This window comes from Seriola aureovittata, chromosome 3, assembly GCF_021018895.1.
Source record: "Seriola aureovittata isolate HTS-2021-v1 ecotype China chromosome 3, ASM2101889v1, whole genome shotgun sequence".
NCBI lineage: Eukaryota > Metazoa > Chordata > Actinopteri > Carangiformes > Carangidae > Seriola > Seriola aureovittata.
The window spans coordinates 4,597,431-4,619,801 of NC_079366.1; the positions used below are offsets into that span (position 1 = coordinate 4,597,431).

The window sequence follows — 22,371 nt, forward strand, 5'->3', positions numbered from 1 at the left end:
ACGCTATCTGTCCTCTCCATCAGAGCCAGTTCCCTTTTCTCTCTTTGGGTTTGAAGAGAAGTGACACTTGTGAGGCAAACTGTCATCACAGCTTCATGTTCATATGTCAGATTAAAAAGCCCAGTCATCCATTTCACTGGTACAACCACGCTGCTTCTCTTTTTTTCCAATTATAAGAAGTTAAATTCATGGTATTTTCTTCTGAGTAGTTTGAGTAAGACTGTGTGTCTGTAAGCCAGGGTAGTTAGGTAGGAGGATAAAAACTGCGTAAGAGGACATTTTCTCACATATCGACTCTGAACATAAAAAAAATGGAGGGAAAGGGAAACAGGTATGGAACATGTGTCTAGAAAGCCCTGCTTCTGCCCAAACTGTGTGTTAGTGTGTGTGTTCTTGTTTTGCTACATCTGTAGGGTCCGAAAAATGGGAGTCCACCCTTGTGGGGTCTATGGTGCTTTGTGGGGACCGAGATCCTGGACCCCACAAGTTTAAAGGGCTTTTTGAGGGTTAAGACTTGGTTTAAGGGATTAGGGTTAGGCATTTAGTTGTGATTGTTAAGGTTACGGTAAGAGGCTAGAGAATGCATTATGTCAATGATGGGCCCCCTCAAAGATAGCTGTACAAGTGTGTGTGTGTGTTTGAAGTACCATTTCCACCATAAAACTGGCCTGACAGACAGAGTTTACTCAGCCAGTCTTGACAGGAGTCATAAAGCAACAATGACGCAAGTCCAGTCAAAATGAAAGGCTTCTGGTGACATCTGCTGACTGAGCTGTAGGGGTCACATGTGACAGACAAAAATCTAAATGGAATCTATGCTCATGCAACACACTGTCTATTTGTTTTATTGTTTTGACTGCAACTAGAGAGAGGGTTTTGTTTACAACTAGAGAAAGAATAAAATACAAATGTACACAACCTCTTGTAGATCATTTAAAACTTACATTAACATGTAGTAAATCAGAATCAAGTAAAGGGAGTAATAAGGCAGTACACACAGCAGGTGTATCATTCATTGTGTGGATGTTTTTCATTTCAGGTCAGGACATTGGATGGTGAAATAGCTTGTAATTGTTGCCTTGTTATTCTGTGGAAATCCTGAAGATGGGGCTGTTGAAACTAAATTGATAGAGAAACAGTGCAACCAGCGGTTTTGACTGATGCATCAACATGTTCTACTAATCTAATTTATGAAATTCTTTAAAAGAATATGGGGCGCGCAGATGTAATTTTCTCACAATATAACGAATTGAAAATTAACGTGATGGTCTGAAAACACGCGGTGAACGTGGATTGAGGTTGAAAACAACAATAACTTGCTACCTTTGCTGTGACTTTTATTCCGACCCAGAGTAGCTGGTCTGGGCATGCGCACTGCATCGGTTCTATGGGGACGGGGAGGACATCACGGAAAAAACGTAGCAGCAGCACCACAAACCCCACGCCGAGATTTCGTCTCTCCGCTGCGCTAAAACTGTGCGACGAAAGCGGCCCACGACTATGCCCGGTGCGGCGTCAATGCGGGACGACCACTTGACAGGCCTGGGCGAGGTCTGAGCCGCTGCCGGGAGGGGAAATACATATCTTCATATGGGAGCAGCATGCGGGAAATGGTCGGAGGTTGCTGCGTGTGTTCAGACGAGCGAGGCTGGGCTGAGAATCCGCTGGTTTACTGTGATGGACACGGCTGCAGCGTCGCCGTTCACCAAGGTAACATTAGCCGCTGTTAGCGTGTAATTACCGGGCAGCTGTGGCGGCTGGAGGCAGCCAGAGGTGCTGGTAGGTCGGTAGATTTCTAGGCAGGTCTGTTGCTGTCTACGTGCGTGTTTGTGTGTGTGTATGGATGTGTGTGGGAGGGGTAGGTAGGCGTGCTGTTTGTTGTTTCCTCTCAGCACACATGATTAAACACATAGGGCCAAGCAGGGTGACACCGTTCCTGGATGGCGCCTTGACGGCACAGTGGGTCCGTGTCGTAGCGTGTGTGTGTTTGTGTGTGGCGGTCTGGCCCGGTCGGGTTCAGCACATACTGCATGAGGCGTGTTCAGCGAGAATTAAGCCCGGCGGGCCCGCCGGTTTGGACACTGTGTTACCTTGTGTCCATTTGCTTTGTTGCTTTAATGCGTCTGTGAGAGGGAGCAGTTAACTTGCAGGACCTTGTTTCAGAGTAAAAACCAGGACCAACTGTGGGAGGCTGGTGATTTACACCACGCTGACCTCACTGTGCTCTCATGTGCAGGGTAAATGTTTCTGAAAGTCAGCGAAAGCGATCTGAAATTTGATAGAAAGATTAGTTTAAAGCGGACACAGCAGGCTGAGTTTGGAGCTGTCTTCATAGGTCAGTTTCATTCATACTCAACTTCTGTGTCTAAGTCCCAAGTGGATATAAATTGTCTTTTTTTAAGGATAAGTTGAGCAAGATGAGAGCAGCATTTTACATGACTAACAAAACAACACAATAAAAGAGATACATGTAAAATACACCATATTAGAAAATGATAAAGATTGAAAAATACTAATGTACTGACTTATATGTGACATTTACACATCTGTTGGAAAACTGCAGATGACACTGACAAGAAATAGTTTCTGTGACCCGATTTTTGTGTGTGTTTGTGTTTGTTTGTTTGTTTGTTTGTTTCAGCATGCTATGGCATTGTCCAAGTGCCCACCGGCCCGTGGTTCTGTCGGAAGTGTGAGTCACAGGAGAGGGCGGCGCGTGTGGTGAGTATGCCAACACACAACAAGACACAACACAACTACCCATCCCTGCTTCACCTGTTATGGTTAATGACACACTCTCCTGTCCCGCCCCAGAGGTGTGAGCTGTGCCCCCACAAAGATGGTGCCCTCAAGAGGACGGACAGCGGAGGTAAACCTCACACGCTCCCTGTGTAACAGCAGGGGAGTGAAACAGCGTTAGCCCCTTCTCACCTGACGCAACACAGAAGCTGTAGATTTGCACTTCAATTATAAAGAGCCTTTGTATGCCACTGACTCACTGCCAATCTCTCCATCAGGCTGGGCCCACGTTGTGTGCGCGCTCTACATCCCTGAAGTGCAGTTTGCCAATGTCCTCACCATGGAGCCCATCATCTTGCAATATGTCCCACATGAGAGATACATCAAGGTGCGGAGACACACACACACACACACACACACACACACACACACACACACACACACACACACACACACACACACACACATGCATACTGTTGACTGGAAGAACTTGTGCTAAAATATGCAATACGTTGTTACACAAACTGCAAGACAATAAGACTTCATGAAAGTCTGATGCTCTGTGTTGAATAATTTTGGAATGCAGGACATGCTGCTTCGTTTGCGTCAGTCTGTCTGCTCAGAGAATGGTATCAAAAAGACTGCTAACCTTTTTTCTTTTACCTGGAGAGGCTGAAGTACATCCATTGTTTATTTACTATAAAGATTTTAATGGATAGATGATGGTAGACAGATAGACAGGAACCAAAGTTCCCTGGCTGGAATCGACCCAGGGATGTTGTGGCCATGCGGTATGTGCCTTAACGATCAGGCTACCAGGTCACCCCAACATTCCCTTTTTTTTTTTAGAGATACTGTATCCCCTATGGCTAGGTATCAACACCAGGTTACTTCAACACAGGCCAAATACAAGATTCATTTGGTACTTGTCAAGTTTTGTCCCCAATGTTTGGTCAGATTAATGTTTTACCTATTCTGTCTTTACAACTTGTGCAGTTGTTTGCAGTAAGATAAAATAGAAATCTTGGAAATTTTGCTTATTTTCTGAAGTGATTTTCCTGTAGGAATCATGTTTAGAAGTAAAGCACTGGACAATAACATATTGGAGGTATTGTTTATTACTATAAACATCAGTGTTGGAGTTATGCCCTAAAAAAACAGAACAGAGACTTTGTTTTAGACTGAACTTTTTCCATCGGTGTCAATAATCCCACAGAGAGAAATCCATGGTAAAAGAAAAAAAAAAAAAATCATCAACTTCTCCACGAACAACAGTAGCTTCAACTAACCATGATGCAACACAGTCGCAGGACATGTGGGAAGCAGCGCAACTCTTGTTTTTCCCTTAAACAGGAAAATATTTTTTCTCCACATCACCATCGTTGCCTCCACCTACACGTCCCGTACAAACCCAGAGCTGAATGTGGCAAGGTCACACCTGGAGGTTGTTGAAAGTCATTCTGGGAAATGTGGGAGATTTCCAGCTGAAGAAGCAATAGATGAGGCAGGTTGAGGGAGCAACAAAGAAGTACATTTACCACAGTTCAACGCAAAACACCCATTGTGACGTACTGAGTAGTGCTTAGATGATTAGTTTAAAGTCATTTATCTTACAAAATGACACATTCACTTGTTGCTTCCTGGCTTTTATATGATTAAGAACTGAAACTCTTTGGGTTTGTACTGTTGGTGGGACAAAAAAAAACTATTTGAAGAAGTCACTTTGGGCTCTGGGACAACTGTGATTAATATTTATTGCATTGTTTTATATTTTATAGATTGATTTGAGATAAGCGATAAAGAAAACAATCATTACAAACAAATCATGAATTGATAAAGTCGATAGGGAGTTTTCTTCGAGTCTGTTCTTCACGTAATCTCTGTGTATAATAGTGAACACTGGTTACTGACTTGTTGACATGTGAAACGGTTTGATGCTGCACACTGACTGATGAAGCACAAAGATAATGGGACCGCACACAGAACTTTAACATGTAGTTTCAGGCCAACGATGGAAAACAGAGTGAACAGATTCCTTATCACATATACAGCCGTGCTTAGATGTCTTTTTTTTCCCTTTGTAAATCCAACCGTTAACCCACAGACTGGTTTCAGGCCATTATAGCTTTATCATACATCAGTTGGCGTAACTGTCTGCGTGGTCTTTGGTGGCGGAGTGTGTACTGTACAGCAGACGTAGTGAGTGGTGAAAGCAGCATGAGCCACAGCAATGCACATTACAGAGAGATCAATATTTGACGTATGGGCTCATTGGACTGAGCAGCCAGTTGCTGACATCTGTGTATGTGTATGTGTGTGTGTGTGTGTTTGTGTGTGCGCGCATGCCTGCATATAAATGTACACATGAGTGTTTGAGTGCCTGGTTTCATATTACTGTGTCAGCTACAGTAAATTGCATGCAGCTTTCCCCCGTCAGAGCCATTCATCCAGATTTTGCTGCCTGCATTCCTAGACAGCATTACAATGGACAGTGAAAACTTGAGAAGCCACTCTTCCTTTTTATACGCCCGGTGTAGTAATGTCTCCGGCCTTTCATTACACAGCCGTCATCCTCAGAGGGAAACAGAGAGCTAGGACTAGGATGTGGGGAGTAGAGAAAGACAGAGGAACGTGGAGAGAAAAGGCGAAAGAGAGGGGGCTGAAGTGAAAAGGTAAAGAGCCCGCTGTTTCTTTGTCCCGCACCTGTTGCTAGGCCTCTTCTGCCCCCCACCAGTCAGCCCCGCTCACTGGGGAAAAGCTGAGGAAGAAGTACAAAAGCTGTGTGTGTGTGTGTGCGTGTGTGTGCGTCAACGCGTTTGACTGCTCGGGTATGCTTACATGTATTTTGTGGAGATGTGTGCACAATCTGATGCTTACAGGATGTTTGAATTCCAGCGTTGAACTCTAAAATGAATTATTATCAAAGTCTTGTCTACGCATGATTCATTTTTTGCTGCGTCCACATGTGTGGCCTCACGCCCCCGTGGTTTATCCCACCTTTATACAATAAGAAGTAGAAAGATATTACAAGGAGTGAAGGTGAGAAAGGAAATCGGTTTGTGTTTTCCTTTTTGTGATATTTTTATTTAGATGCACCCTAAACCTGTAAAGGCACTATAACTACTTCCTTGGTTCTGTGCCTAAAATAAGCCCAGACACTTCCCTTTTTCCGAATTGTTAGTTTTTTAGTATGATCAAGATACAAAAAATATAGCTCTCTTTTGAAAACAAATACACAACTAGCTACAGTCTCTTCGATGTAAACTTTTCTCACGACATCTGGTTAACAGCAGCAAGCACAGAGCAAACTGTTCTGTTTGAAAGCCCCATCTGTTGTCCTGACAAGCAAAACTTCTTAATCATTTACAGTATCGCTGTGGCTGGACTCACACTGCAATCAAAGTAGTTCACTTTAATGACCTGATCATATGAATTAATGAAATTTGCCCTGGTTGCACTGGTGTAACTGGATCGAACGGAGCCTCACAAGACTTCACACACATGAACACATGATTTTCTTTGAAGTTTGCTCATCTTCAAGTCGAGCAGCTACTGATATGACATTAACCCGTTCTCCCCATCTTTGCTGTTTTCGCCAGACCTGTTACATCTGTGAGGACCATGGCAGGGAGAGCAAGGCTGCCTGTGGAGCTTGCATGACGTGCAACAGACAAGGCTGCAGACAAGCGTTTCATGTCACCTGGTAAGTGTTAAGTTGGGTGTGTGTATGTGTGTGTTTAAGTATGTGTTTGTGGTTACATGGAAGATGTGTCTACAGCTTGGTGATATTTTTGGGTGACAGCAAGCTGTTCAGCAAGATCAGTTACGATCTTGATCATCATGAAAGAACTGTGGCAGGAATATTTGAAGAAATTATTTGATGCAACATATTGACCTATGAACAAACGATCTGTATTTAAAAGTTACTAAAAATACTCTTGCAGGACAGTGTGTCATAATAAAAACACTGACAAATTAGATACACATAACTGATTTTATATATTGACTGATATGAGATGTGAAAAATGCCTATATGTACTGTATTTCCCATAGGTTTATTTGTCTTACTGCCTGCACTGCTGTTCTCCCTATCTCTTTACATTTTCATTCACTTGCTTTGGGCCTTGATGTTGTGAAAGCTGCTGATTCCTATCACAGAGTGCAGATTGTGACCATTTAAAATGAAGACTGGCACAGATTAGTATGTGCAGACATGTGACATTTAATCCATCCTGCCTTGATCAATGACAAAAGCTCTCGCCTGTCTTGGGTGACATCCAGGTGTGTGTGTGTGTGCGTGTGCGTGCGTGTGTAATCTCTAATGCTATCTTGTCTCCTCTCCTGTCTGACCCTGTGGTACCCTGTGTTCAGTGCTCAGATGGCTGGTCTGCTGTGTGAGGAGGAAGGCCCAGAAGCTGACAACGTGAAATACTGTGGCTACTGCAAGCATCACTACAACAAAATGGTAACACTCTGAGAAGACCCTTACTCAAATCCTCCCTCGGACTAGTCCTGTGAATGTGAAACCAGTAAACATGACCACTGTTGTGTTTTAATTACAACCTCATTTGCCTTTGAATCTTACCTGTAGCCTGTGCCAGACTATTTCATGGTCACGCCCACTGACTTCCTGGAGTCTCCGGTGGTTGCCCAGTAACCTCATGGCACCAGCAAGTCTCTAGAAATTCAGTGTGGCCAGCCAAGAAATAATCTGGCATGTAGCAACTGTGTAAAACAACAACACTTACGGATTAAACAAAAAAGATTTAACATATTAATTATATCGCTGTAGAGGTGATGGTAGGTGAATGTTTTTGTTACCGTTGGACAGAGCCAGGCTGTTTGCAGTCTTTATGCTACACTGAGTGGCTGCTGGCTGGAGCTGTGTATTTACTGGACATATATGAGTGTTGTCGGTCTTGTAACCTAACTCGGCATGAAAGTAAATAAGTGTGTTTCCCAAAATGCCAAACTATTCTTTTTAAAGGTCCCATATAGTCTAAAGGTAGATGTCCATGTGTTGTTTGATTATAAATCAGGTCTAGGTTCTATATTAATACAGTGAAAGTATCAAAGTGCTCAGTCCACAGAGAAATGCACACAGCCTGTATTCAGAAACTGAGCCTTAAAACCAGCTGCCAGGACTTCTGTAACTTTGTGATGTAACAACAAAGCAGTCACTGCTCTCAGCCATGCCCCAAGCCCCGCCCACCTGGACCCAGCATCCAATCATAAAGGATTTGGTTTACCTGAAATATACTATATCTGTATTTTTATTTGATCACTCAGAAAACAGACCTGTTGTTGCTGGAGAAGCCTGAGAGAGGAGATGTAAAACTACAATGAGATGGTTTTTAGTTCTTAAAACCACAAATATATCTTCTTATGGATCAACTCTTCAAATAAAACACCAAATGTTTTAATGTGTGTAATACAGGACCTTTTAAAGCATTATGTGATAAAATCACCGCAGCCTTTAAGGTTTTATTTAGTCATGAGTCATTGCTCACTTTCTTGTTTTGGTGTTTATAGCAGAAGAAGTTGCGCTCCAGCGAAAATACAAGTAGCTCCTTCAGTCATTCCAGGGGGCGCTCCAGCTCTCCCTCACAGGACAAACACCACCACCACAGACAGAGGAAGGTGAGCACTGGTGTTACTGTGTGTAACTGTAAAGGCTACGCAGTGTTGGCTTTGAACATCTGGTCAGATTCATAGTCTTGTTTTAAGGTACTGAAAATACCCCACCCTAGTAATTCTGTGTGTGTGTGTGTGTTTTCAGAGTCATAAGGACAAGATTAGGCAAAAAGAGCGCCACAAGAAGTCCTCTGACAGCCTGAGCTCGCCAGTGACAACCAGCAGCATAGAAAAGGTAGAGAGACTGAAATTAGCACTCAGAGAAATCTTGCTTGATGCCACAACACCAGTCAGTCAGTATTTTGACAAGTAATGTCAAGTGTAATGTCACATATTGTGGAGAGCTATCAATTTGTTTGACTTACGAAAAAGAACTGAATGAGTAAAACTAGTGTGTGTGTGGCTGTATGTGTGTGTTGATGCAGATCTCCAGTCACCATAGCAGCAAGGACAGTGATGGAAAGTCCAAGAAGCTGAGCTCACACAGTCATGGTCATCGCAGCAGTAAAAAGACAGGAAGCACTGGCAAGAGCTGCTCCTCCTCCTCCTGCTCCTCCAGTCCATTCAACACAGGTAAGAAGTGCACAATGAAATGTTGAGACACTACAGCTGGTGTTACTAATAGATGGACTCAGCCTGGACATGGATCCAGACGCTGTTCTGTCCACAACCGGACCTATAACCTACAAGTTATTGAGAATTATTCAATTTAAACGGACCATCTCTATTTCAACCAGCGCAGCTTTTCTACCCTTTACAGCTATTATCACATGTGAGGGAAACAAAGAGAATGGGACGTGTTACAGCTTTTCAATTCTTAAGATGTGTTGTGATTGTTTATTATAAAAATGGTTGAGACTGTTAGGATGTGGAATTGGAATTGACAAAACAGAAGAAAAGGGGAAACTGAAGCTGCACATTTTGTTTCATTTTTTCTAAAATTAAGCACTTTATTCTAAGATGCACTTTTTCAACATCTCTCTGTTATGTACTTATGACTTATTACAGCCCTTATTTTCCATGAAATGCGAAAAGAACATATAATTATTAAGGGAGAAGGTATTATTTTAATCCCACCAGTGCATTCCCCCTGGTCCAATGTTCCAGACCTTCCTGGACCTCTCTGAATGTTTAGCTGAATACCTCTGCACTAGAGCTTGTGTTAGGGGAAAAGTCAGAGGTGATGGCAGAAAAGACGGTTGACATCAGTAAGTTTGTTTTTCATCTTTATGTGTGTGTTTCTGTGGGAGGTGGCTCCTTGTCTTCTACTCAGGATTTCCATCAATTCTCATCTTCGTCCCGCCTGGAGCGTGACCATGACCGAGGAGGCGATGACCACAGCGGAGAGGAGCGTAAGGAGCGTCACAGGAGGCCAGCCGTCCAGGAGGATGAGGATGAAGAGGACGACGAGAAGGAGGAGGACAAAGATGAGGAGGAGGAAGAGGAAGAGGAGGAGGACAGTAAATACCACAAGCCACCAGCATTGACTCCTGCTGATGGCCCTCTGGTGGGATCACAGGGTCATGACAGGTCAGAAGGCAATTCAAGCCCTTTTGAGAACAAGGTCACCATCTCAACATTTGGGTCCATCATGCGCATCACCTCGTCGTCAGGGCTGGGCAGCAGCAGTAAGATCCGCAAGATCTCCTCCTCGGGGGACTACAAACCCTCCAAGTCTCTCTGCAAGCCGTCTCAGCTGAGCACGCCGCCCATCCTAGAGGAGGCAGACTTGGAGGACAAAGCCACACCTCCAGCGCTGCCCCGAGAGAGGAGGCACCGCGGCAACAAGAAGAGCCGCCATGGTCCAGGGCGCCCGCGGGGCAGCAAGAACCGAGAGAGGAGGGAAGAGGAGCTTCACCACCATCATCACCACACAGCACCTCCTCCTCCTCCTCCTCCTCCTCCAGCCTTAACCTCCTCGCTCTACCCAAGCCCATCCTCCATCCCACACCCTGCCTTCCCCTCCACGCTACCTCCCACCACCACCTCTTCTTCTTCTTCTTCTTCTTCTTCTTCCCATTCTTCCTCCTCTTCTTCTTTCTCTTCCTCCTCTGCTGGCAGTTTTTCCACAGGCCGTGGCAACTCGCTGCTCGGCTCCGGTGAGTCTTTGTGAGTGGGTGTGTGTGTGGTAGCCCTCTAACTTCCTGTGTGTCAGAGTAAGTGTGTGTAGAAAAAACTCTGTCACTATCTGTTTGCACTTTGGTGTGTTCATTTTCACATTGACTCTTTGGCGCTGAAATGTTTCCATTGCACACGTGCCATGTCAGCACCACAGCAGCGACTTATCTGTATATTAAGACCTCAGTGTAATAGAACAAGCCACTGGAAGCTACAGCCCATCAGGAGAAATAAAGATGTTTTTCATACAAGTGGATTGAATGCTCTGAATATTTAGTAAATCTGTCTCAAAGTATTTCTTTAATCTGTGTGAGGCAGAGATATTGTCCTAGATAGTGGTTTTTGAAAGCGCTGCACACATTTCTGGGTGGTAGATTTCCTGCCCTACTTTCAGATTGATTCTGTACACGTGCGCTTCTCTTTTGGGGTCTTACAGTTTCTGAGATGAAATATCTTTTTTACCTTTTTTCTTTATTCCTCTCATTTCCCAGGTATCTACTCCAGTCTCAAGGACCCTCTCACACTGGGAGGGGGTGTCTGCAGTACCCCTCTCTCCCTGGGTGGAGGGGTGTGTAGCACCTCCTTGGCCCTTGGAGGGGGCATGTGTAGCACCCCTCTCTCCTCAGGACTCCTTCCATCCCACGTCTCCTCACTCTCTCTTGCATCAGTCAACGCTGTCTCAAACACACAGGTACTTTAGTCAGAGAGGAAATACAGACTGTAGAAACGATCAGTCAGCAGGAAGTCTGACTGAAAGGCTCTGTACTGTATCGGGACCACTGCACAGCTGCTGTGTCTGTTATGTATCTTCTTGTAGTTGTTTAACTTTGATTAGAAAGTTCTACATAAAACCTTGACAATTGCTATTTTAACAATTACAACTACTGCATTTGGCTTAATGCTGATTTCTTGGTTAAAAAAGCATGATTACACAGTTGAAACAGTCGATTAATCAATTAGTTGATTGCCAGAAAATTAATCTAACAATATTTTCAAGTGATTAGTCACTTTGGTCATTTAGCAGATGTTGCCCATTGTAGTTGGATTATCTTACTAGATGACGAGTGTGTCCATCGTATGAGGAGAAGGCATTTTTGTACCAACGGATTATTCATGTGTTGATGCTCTGTGTCATAGGTCCATCCAGGATCCAGCACTTCCTATAGCCTGACCTCCACTCAGCCTTTCGCCAGCTGTCTCTCCACAGCCCCGACACTGCCGCCACTACTGAGCCAAGCCCAGACCTCACTGCCAGGTAAGAGGGAGACAGAGTTCAGAGATCCGTATGATTCACCTGCATTTGTTGAGAAACTGCAGCCAGTTTCACACAAGCTTCCACAATAAAGCCTTTTACAGAATCTGACATTTAAGTGTCAGTCACAGAAATTTTTATTTAAATAAATGTCTGAGTCACTATCACTGAATGAGGTAATACAAAGGTGATTGAGCTTATCGTGATCTGATGAAAGTATTGCAACATTTATATATTTCCAGTATTAATAACAAAGTGTCTGTGGTGACATTTGCAATAAAAAATGCTGTATTAAGTTGCTGCTAATGCAAACTGAACTTTTCCTACTGCTGCAGCTTTACATTAAAAGCATTTAACTGGTGAGACACAAGTTGACTTTTATTGTGAAGTAGTCACAGGAAATGCAATGTGTTTGTCAGTAAGTTTATCATTTACCTCTATTGTTTATTAAAAATGTGTCAAAACAAGACAATGACAAGACAAAGCTTTTCCTGACATTAGATCAGTTTGAATTTTTTCAGGGAGCAATGGAACAAGAAGCAGCCACAGTGAGCTGTTAGATGAAGAGCTGGTGACAGGCTGCACGCCTCCTACTTTTCAGTGATGTAACCAACTCCTGTCACTGCGCCCTGCTGTTCGCAAACTCATGCTCAGGTCACAGTTGGTCACCGAATAATGGGAAAAGGCCAATTATTGCCTGATGTCTGTATTAAACCAAGAGTTTGTTTTGCTGCTCCCAGAATTCTGTGACCGGTTGTATTAAATCACCAAATCAATCAGGATAGAAATATTCAAGATTGCCACTTTAAATCTCTTCACAATGCAAAGGACACCATGCTTTAATGGTGAACTGCACTGCCTTTCAAAAAACAGAAGCACACACGCAAAGTTCATGACTCTTTGTCCCTGTTTTCAGAGTCCGACCTTGATGACTGTCGCTTTCCGTGTCAGGGGAACTCACCAAGAGAGAGTCTTTCCTCACAGTAAGTCTCATTCTTTAATATTTATTGGTATTTTTGGGTGGAGCGCAGTAGCGCCTAGTATATGCAAATGTCCATGACCGACTGGCTGGATGATAGAGTTGAGTGATGAAGTTACACCATTGGTCGACTGACCAAGCGTTGGAGTGGGCCGTTGATCTTTCAAAATGAATTGGCACTAACAGTTTCTATTAGGGGGGCTTTTACTACCTGCAGTGTTGTGACCTTGGTGCTTTTTGGGCAAACCTTGGCTACTTTCCATAGAAGGCAGTGTGTGCCTGCTTACCTTGTGTCTGTGTCTACCCTGTTCATTGAGAGGTGGAGCAACAGTTTATTACCCAGACGGAAGTTGTTCACTGTGAGAGACAAAATAAGAAAGATATTCTGTCGCTTCTAACTTTCGTTCTCTCTGAGTGATCATTTTACAAGTAAATATAGCTGAAACACAGCACAGTCTTTGTCTTTAACTATGTGTTTGGTGATTTTGCCAGAAGACAAGACAGGTTATAAAATCAGGATTTTAACAGCAGCTTGGAAATGGTATGGAAGTTGTAGTCCTAATGGGCCACGTTTCAGTCACTGTTTTACAGCTGTATATATATATATAATATGTGTGTGTGTGAGCACAGAGGGGAGAGAGTTGGAAACAGATAAAGGGCTGAACCCAGCTGACACTAGGCAGAATGCAAAAAGGGCTCAATAATGTTGGTTGTTCACAGCAGTTCCACAACAGTTTTCAACTAGGTCTTCAATTTCACACATTGACCATATGCGATCAAGCCATAGTCTGGGTTTTGACCTCATCTTGTTCATACATGATTGTGCTGAAAATCCTGAGTGACGGACCAGAACAGGAAAACACAGGCTCAGTTATGAGGTGGTCTCACGATCTCCATCAAATGAAACATCATTTGAATAAATTTCCTCTGAGCTGTAGCCTTAATCAGATCAGTTTCTATTTCAGCAAACAGCAGCGGGAAACAACAGGAAAAAGGCAGGTGGTTAACTACCACAGTGACTGAGTGGGTTAGAAAAAAATACTAACCACAGCCGCAGGGTCTTGTTGGTAGTTTCGCTGCTTGCTTGCAGCAGTGACTTCTTACTGTTTTCAGACTCCCTGTTGTTTTCTGATCCTTCACACCCAGGTCTCCCATGAGCTGTCTTCCTCTTCTGTTTGACCAGAGAGATGGGTTAGGTACAGGAGTCAGAGCCCGTCCTGAGAACGTCCCTCCAGCCAGCTCCCACATTGAGCTCCTGCTCGAGAAACACGGCAACGGAGAGATGGGAGTCAACAGTGAGTCAGCCTGAAAAAAGTCATTCAGTACACTGGTTCCCACGTGGTTCCAAGATAAAACTGCGGGTGACGAGAATGTTAAAGGGCTATGAAAGAAAATATATACATTTAAAAGAATTTTAAATTCTGTGTATTTTTATTCTAAAATACTGGATGTTTTCATCTCTGAACTCTTAATACTTTAAATTAAGAAACCTGAGAAGGAGAAATCACTCTTTTGTTGAACTACTGACGACTTGTGGCCACTCTGAGGTCATAACCTTGGATGAGGTTCTCACGTAGCTTCCTTTTTAAGGTCATGGGACGTCAGGGGGCAAGAGTCTGTTTACCTGCACTCTGTGCAGCTGCTTCTGTGAGAACAAAACCTAGTGCTATTTAGAGATGATGAATGTACCTGTGAAGTTGATGCAGTAAGAGACACAAAAAATAGCACAGTGTGACAACCATATTGAAAGCAGCTCCAGCAGTTTTGTTTCTCATCTTTGCTCTCTCTGTTAGATCTGCCTCTAATACTGACTCATTTTTTCTTCATCATAAACTGATACTTGTTTTGTAATTTATTCCTAGGCTCCTTTTTATGCGTCCACGCTGGCGACAGCTGTGACTGTATGCATTCATTTGGACTCAATGAACTGGTGTGAATTTGGTAGTCACAGGTCAAAGGTCACTGTGACCTCACAAAACATGTTTTTGTTCATAACGTAAGAATTCACATGATAATGAAATTTGAAATGTAAAATGGTGACATTTTATATCCAAATGGTCAAAGGCTGAACACTGTAGTAAGAATATATTCAATCCTGTAACTCAGGAACAGAAGGGGAGATAGATTGACCATATTTCCTGCGACTTGACTGGTTGGCAGAGAAGTACAACCTTGAGGCAGTTACTGTAGTTCTTTCTCCACCCAGTGCCATCTCAACTTTTCCATTTCGTTACATACTTCCAATGTTCCAATATTACTACCTCTCTTCTTTTTTTGTACCATCATTTCCTCTCAAGATGAAACATGCATCCTTCCCCAGCTTCCCCAGCCCTCATAAGATCTCTTAACTGTGTATAATTCATTTTAGACTGATGAATGTTTCCTACTGCAGAAGTGAGGGGGGAGAGTGTGTTTGTTCTCCTTGTGTGTGTGATGCTGAGCACACTGCACAGATCAATTAGAAAGTATTTAGAGGATGGGTTTGAATTTCAAGCTCAGACCTGACGCCACTGCTATACACTAAAACTGCATAAAACTACAAGTCCAATAATGCTATTATAATGAAACTGCGAATCTTCAAAGCCCTTACACACCCATGGTCCACTAATGTAGCTCATAGTCTTCTTGATTAGACCCCTAATCCAGAATAGACCTGTGTGTGTGTGTGTGTGTGTGTGTGTGTGTGTGTGTGTGTGTGTGTGTGTGTGTGTGTGTGTGTGTGTGTGTGTGTGTGGTGCTTGATTAATTGATGTCTCCCTCACTGAAGATTATTCCCCACATAAAAAACATTCATTCATTCAGTCTAGTGAGCACTAACTTGAGATCTCAGACACTTATGAACCACCATCATTTGTATTTTCCCTGACCTATGTAGCACAGAGATAATTTTCCAAGCATCGCAGTAGTGTACATGCTGTGGATACCCGTTTTTGTGTTCCTTTGTTAGAATTGAAAGACCAACATACAATGCACACATTTTACAATGGCTTAAAGTAGACAAAGTGCGCTGGTAGAAAATAGGGAGTGGTTTCGGACACGGCAGTAGTTTGGTGACTTCTTATATTTTCCAGTGTAGCTTAACGTGAGGCCGAGCAGGGGCCTCATCAGTCAGAGTAATTGAAAACACCTGTGTGGGTACAAGGACCTTTTTAAAGTGGACTAGAGGAAAGCTCAGCGCAGGTTACTGGGTCTGCGTGCTTTTCCCTGTGTATTATTGATTGAACTATGACTAATCTGTCCTCATACATATAATAAATTAGTGAGAATATTATTTACCAGCTTGGTTTTCTGTCAAGTGACTTTAAGAAAAACTGTAAAGCAGGACAGATACTGACATCATCTTTGAACTGTTTTATGGAAAAAAATAGACATTTCCAGAGTTTGAATAGAAACGGTGAATAAATTAAATCTGTTGACCTACTTTTCATCTTGTTTGCATAATCTTCATCTTATAAATGTACATATATACAATAACAATGATAATACAAAGTTTTTTAATGGTGTTATATTTCTCCTCCCTGACCCTCTAGTTGTGGAAATGCTCCAGTCGCTGCACTCCCTGCAGCAGGAGAACCAGCGGCTCCAGGACCAGATCCTCAGCCTGACGGCCAAGAAGGAGCGGCTGCAGCTGCTCAACACGGAGCTGGCCGTGTCTTTTCCACACGTTCATTCTGCCCAGAGCTCCTTACATACCTCTGCCCAGATCAACTTCCTGTCATCCACCCAAGGTCAGATTCTTCAGCTCTACTACCTACATTCATATCAAAGCCTAAGGGACACATGGTTCCTATGGTGGCATGTAGTACCTACGTTTCCCTGTCGTCGTCCCCCCCCCCCCCCCCCCCCCCCCCCCCCCCCCACAACAGTCCAACTGCATGTACCACCTTTAAACATCAGTGTATTATTTTCAGGTGATTCCTTACAGTAAACTCATTAGACTAAAGCAGTGATTTATTGATGTGTAGTTTCACCCTGTGTTTGTGCCTCTCTGTTCCTTAGACCCTCTGAGCACCAATAAGAGTCCCCTGTCCAAAAGCTGCTTCCTGAATGACACCTCCTTCGTTACCTCTTCCGAGGTGAGAACCTGTAGATCCTTTCTTACCTTGAACACATCATACAGACACTAGACCGATTAGTTAGCAAGTGTGTTTCTGCTTCTTAAAACTCTTTATAGCAGAGAAATGTTTGGGTTTCACTCTTTAATACAGTGATGATAATTGATGATGTCTCTTACCGTTAAATATATTCTTTTTGTGCCCGTGTGTACTTCACTGTAACATGAGGCATTGAACTGAGGCACTGAGTTCACATCAAAAACAAGTTGACACCTACAGTAAATAGCTAAAATGCTCTTGTCATGTCTTTGTTTCAGGAGCTCCACTCTGGTAGTCCGTCCCGCAGTAGCTCGTCCCTTTCTTTCCAGAGTACTCCTCCCCCTCAGCAGAGCCCCGCCTCCTTCAGCCAGCCCCTGCTGAACGGCCTGAGTCGAGGTTTGGGCGACGGTTTGGGTGCTATGAGTCAGGCTGGCAGCTCCTCTCTGCCGGTGGTCGGCGGTCTCATGGCGTCTCTCGCAGGAAGTCCTCAGCTGAACATGAACGGTGTGCTGGGAAGTCTGAACGGTGTGATCCACTCTCCTGTGCAGAATGCCCCTCAGCCCACACTTCCTGCTCTGCGCCCCCAACCTCCACCACTCAACCCCCAAGCTCTAGCACAGGGCTTCCAGCTTCCCAAGAGTGTGAGCCCGTACGTACCCGCTCTGTCTTTAAACCTCCCTGAAAACTTGAACTAGGGTTAAGGCTGTGATTGTTGTTTGTCTGTGGGTGTATTGTCCTGTGCTTACAGTGACAGTATACTGTTGCTTTTGTTTCAGGTCTTCTCTCCTGTCAGAGCAGCAGAAGCAGCTTCTTCTCGAGCAGCAGCAACAGCAGCAGCTCCAGCAGTTCCTCACCTCACAGAACTTCACTCCTGTAATGACAATCTCTCTATCACTTTATCTTCATCTCACCTGTATGTTCACATTGTACACTTTCTCACAGGGTCTCTTTTATTCTGTTGAAAAGGAGCATTCTTCCTGGAGCTTCACCAAAATAATGTTATTCACCTCTGTGTGGCCATATTTGATTTACATTATAATCAAGGAGACAAATTAGTTAAACGTTGTAAATGATCTCAAGAATTATCTGACATCTGAGGACATCGAGTTCATGTTACTGTAAATGTTTTTCTTTAAAAAGTTTCTGAGTCATGTCATATGACTGGTTCTAATATCAGTTTAAACCATTAAGAAGTCATCCTTCTGCTCTCTGACACACCTGCACTCTTAGCCAGTCCTGATGGCAAGTATCATGACATTACTACTACTAACAGGCCATCACATACATACTGAATGACTGTTGTTGCCAGTGGACAAGAAAAGATACAGGCCTTACCTGAACCCTGGTGAGCTCAGTTTGCTGTTCAATTGCGTCATTCTTCCCCCCACAGACTGACACTAACGTTGGGCCTGGCCACTCAGGTCCTCTTCTCACATCAACAGGGTTGGTTTCATTTTATTTAGGTTAACAATATGAAACTCCAACCAATCCATTACAGTCTCAACAGAACAGCAGCAGCCCTCTTGTCTGTTCCTGTCTCTTCTCTCTCTGTCCTTTGGGATTCTGCCAATCAATGACAAATTGCAACCTGTGACTGTGACACAAGCCAAATCAAGTTGATTTGTATTGGCTTTAATCACAGTGACAGTCAAAGGGCTTCACAGACCCACAGGAGACATTTTAGATGTGATCCACCTAATTTTGTCTTGTTCTTACTCTCATTAGTGTCTCAGTTGCAAACAATAACTTACTAACTTAAGAAAAGGCATTGAGGATAAGAAGTGTAATGCTGGAATAATAACTATTAATACGAGTAAGGCTTCATATATTTTCACTCAATAACTATTTAGGCCTAATGGTTTGAAAATAAATACAAGGATAAGAATATGGAGTCTTCTTCAGCAGCAGCAAGTCAGACATTCAACCATGCATTTACCTATTTGACTTGCAAACTGGTGACAGTCTAATGGGGCAGGAACTAGTCAGCCACTGTGACACCGGATAAATATATCAGCTCATTTGTTTACTGTGTGACTGTGTAGTTGTGGGTTTATTAGTGGTCTGAAGTGACTGAAGGAAAGAAGCATTTGTTCAGCTGCTGTCAGAGCAGCAGAAGTAATTAGTTCACACACTTGGAAGGTTGCCTTGTAGTAATTAAGCTTTGTTTTCAATTTAGAAAGCTTACAGATGTATTAATGTTAATGTTTACCATGCAAAACAGAAACTTTTATGATGTCAGAAACCACAGACTGGGTAAGTGCTAATCATGGTCCATGGGGAAACTTTAAAAGAGCTCAGAGTCCTTCTTGGATGTAGACCCTCTCCCAGTTCATAGTCGTGTTTCTAAAAACTCACTGTCTCCTTCCCCCAGGAGCAGCAGGTGGTGGTGTGCCAGATGCTGCAGCAGCAGAGACAGAGAGAGCTACAGCGCCTCACACTGACAGGAGCACTCACCTCCACCCCAAACTCACCCATGATTGCTCAGTCACCCAACCTGCTGTCTTCTGCTACAGCCTCACCCCTGCAGGGCAACCAGGGAGGCAGCCTCTTCGGTCTGCAGGACAACGTACTTCACAAGCCCGGGGTGAGTAATACTGCAGGATTTCTCATTATGATTCTACATGCTGTCATGGTTTCAGTTTTAGAAATTTCCGAAACTCTGCGTAATTGTGTTTTCAGGCTGCAGGAGAAAAGGGTGGAGACAAGAACGGGTGACACCTCTCAGTAACACAGGAGCAGCTCAAATGAAGATATCGGGCGTCACACGCCCCCTTGAAGAACTGAGGTCAACATACAAGACTACGAACGTCTTTCCTTCTCTGTCATCTTTATCTTAAACCCTCTTTTATGAATGTATAACAGGATGGTGAAGTTTTTCATGTTTTGAAATTCTTTATATCAGAGGTTCTTCTCATAGGTTTTTTGTATAGGCAGCTTTCAGAGAGCATGAATTCAGTGGTCTCTTCTTAAATTGCACTAATTTGTTAGTTAGACCAATGGGGCTGCTGATGAAGGCAGAGTTTCCTGCTCAGCCCTGCGGGTGCTGTGTGGGTTTTCAGTTTGTGAGTGGGAACTCCAGGTCAGAGTGTTTTTTCCTCTGACTTCTCAAGCACTGACCATTCATGAAACTCCCTCCATGGCTTGAACCAGAGTTTTCATTCAGTCAGTGAGAATCAGACATCTGCCCGCTCTTGCAACCTCAACTGTCTTCCTTGATATTTTGTCTTCCCTTTGTGTCACCCCGCCCAAATTTCATCTAGATTTTCTATATGTTGCAGCCTCTCACAGGCTCTTATTATGTAAAGGATAAATATACTGTCATTTCCAGTGTGTGGTTAGTGGCATTTCAACATTAAGCTAGTTATTACCTCAGACTTTTTTGCCACCTATTTTCCATTGTTGACATTTTGTGCTGACTCATTACCGCATTCGTCTTCACTGGATATAAATGCCCACCAAAAAAATCTTGGTGTTAACTCTAAGGTATTAACTCCTGTAAAATGTAAAAATGGCACACGACCCACGTGTCCAAAAAGGCGCCGCGACCACTAGAGACTGGCATCGACGTGAACGCTGAACACCAGGTTTTATTCTAAATGACCACAAGAGTTTCTAAAGACTTTTATATCCTTCCAGTTGCTATCGAGATTAAGCAGATTAAACCAAACATTTGGAAGTTGTAAGTAAGAAATTAATTGTTTTTCCTAAACAAGTGTGCACTTTGCATGTTAGTAGCTAACAGAGCAAATTAGCCATCAACACAGTACCTTATAGGATACTTGGTACTTACTAGGCCACTAGGGACTTAAAGGTTTTTGTTTTATGATTATTTTGCACTCTGTCCTCAAGTGTCAGCTTTTTATGTTACTTTCATACATAGATATTCTTTCCATGTCCGCCAACTAGTTGTTCTTTTAGCAATACTGGATAGATAATGCCTTAATGATACTAGATTTACAGAGAACCACGAGCCCAAAGGCTTACTCTCTTGGCGTCTTTCTTTGATAGTGTTTTTTATCTCGGGTTCGTGGTGGGCTACGTTACGAAAGTTAAAGCGCTCTTCCTAAACCCATTTATACTTTTGATAGCTGACTGATGATTTCAACAGTTGAAATGTGTGAATAACCGTATAGTGGTAACTAAAGTGTCAAATCATTTTCTATTGTAATTTTTTGTGTTAAGATGCAATGTTCTTTAGTTGTTTTGTGCTTCAGAGAACAGAGAAGGACTTATTGAAAATCTTACAGGAACGCCTGCACAGTGGTGTCATAGGAAGAGATGTAAACTATTAAAGTGCTGTTGCAATAGTGTATGAAACATAGTGTAGCTGTTATCAGCACTGAGGAGACAGTGAATTGCCAATGTTGCTACTGTTGGCCTTTTACTGCTGGGCTGTTTGAGTTTAGCCAACGTAGAGACTATGATATCCTCCTTTTTCCTTCTACTCCACTTTATCATGTGATGCCTCTGTTTGGCTCAGTTTTACTAACAAAGGCCACTTTCACTCTCACATTCATCCTCTTAAGGGATCCTTTTATCAGGTTTTCTCCTGTGTTCTTTAACAAGATTCTCATAGGCCTTTGAGATATTTTGTCACTTCTGTTTTGCAATCTTGAACATGATCTCCCATACATGTGATATGTTGAGTGCTAGATTGTTTTGTTAGCAGCTAATGTAGACGTCAGAAAGGAACTTCAAGCAGCTCACTAGTCAGTGATAAATACTGTAGCAATGCCAGAAGGAGAATGTTGATTATGTTGATAAAGATATTGGCCAACGGGTTGACACGACTCCGAGTGGGAGGTCTGCATTTCAGCAAGCATGTCTTTATGAGTCGCCTCACAGCTGAGGCAAAGTCCAGACACACAACCACGTCCGAGAGATTGACTGAGGAGTGGTGCGAAGGATTTCTGAAGCAGTTTCTTTCTCATGTTGCACTGGGGCGCTTTGGGCCCAATTGTAAATCGTTTTTAGTACCTTTTCAATTTTGTTGGAATACGAGTTGTATACTTTAATATGTTTGTGTAAAAACACATTCATTCTTTTAAGCTTTGAAGTTTGGGTAACCAAGATAATCCATGTTATGAATGTCGTACTGTGTATTTTTTATGTATTACAACATTTAAGCACCTGGCTCTGAATGAGGTTTGATGGAGAGCAAGTTACCTATGGGGATATGAATTGCATGAAATGCAGTGACATCTCTCAAATGTATCGCTAAATACCAAGTAACAACTATGCATCATTTTAAATGCATTGTTCCCTGAAAAAAGAAATTAAATGAAATGAGCACTGAAGTATAAAAAGGACAAGCACGTTGTCAGTGTACAGTGTATTTGTTTGAGAGAATTGAGCAAAACGAATTTGACAATATTCAGATTAAAAGCCCTGTAAAGTATTTTGATATTTTTGTGTGTAAAATTAAAAGGATGGATTAAGAAAACTTTTTTTGGTCAATAAATGTATTTTACTGAGTTGTTCTACATTTTCTCTTGGGTGTTGAATGACTTAACTGTAAATAGTCTATGTACTTGAAGGGGCCTAAACCTGGGACT

The 22,371-nt window shown here is 42.9% G+C and overlaps 1 protein-coding gene across 2 annotated transcripts; it reads left to right on the forward strand.

The window, feature by feature from the left end:
• The first annotated feature begins 1,368 nt into the window (after positions 1–1,368).
• LOC130166396 (protein AF-17-like) lies at positions 1,369–22,290 on the forward strand. 2 transcript variants are annotated; one of them, XM_056371972.1, is made up of 20 exons: positions 1,369–1,710; positions 2,642–2,721; positions 2,815–2,869; positions 3,018–3,127; positions 6,339–6,442; positions 7,111–7,204; positions 8,272–8,379; positions 8,519–8,608; positions 8,799–8,945; positions 9,620–10,472; positions 10,983–11,182; positions 11,629–11,746; positions 12,660–12,726; positions 13,869–14,017; positions 16,253–16,450; positions 16,722–16,798; positions 17,095–17,465; positions 17,593–17,689; positions 19,188–19,400; positions 19,496–22,290. In XM_056371972.1, exons 1-20 carry the CDS (start codon positions 1,602–1,604, stop codon positions 19,529–19,531), a joined length of 3,276 nt encoding a protein of 1,091 aa, XP_056227947.1. In that variant the 5' UTR covers positions 1,369–1,601; the 3' UTR covers positions 19,532–22,290. The 2 variants fall into 2 exon arrangements, with proteins under 2 accessions (XP_056227947.1, XP_056227950.1); XM_056371975.1 differs by having other exon boundaries at positions 1,370–1,710; positions 8,799–8,946; positions 9,624–10,472.
• The last annotated feature ends 81 nt before the right edge of the window (positions 22,291–22,371 follow it).

Excerpts from the sequence above, each read along its gene's own strand:
- LOC130166396 (XM_056371972.1), top strand. The coding sequence starts at position 1,602 with ATGCGGGAAATGGTCGGAGGTTGCTGCGTGTGTTCAGACGAGCGAGGC. Across the intron at positions 2,722-2,814 it reads AGGAGAGGGCGGCGCGTGTG|AGGTGTGAGCTGTGCCCCCA; the intron begins GTGAGTATGCCA and ends GTCCCGCCCCAG. Across the intron at positions 16,451-16,721 it reads CTTCCTGTCATCCACCCAAG|ACCCTCTGAGCACCAATAAG; the intron begins GTCAGATTCTTC and ends TCTGTTCCTTAG.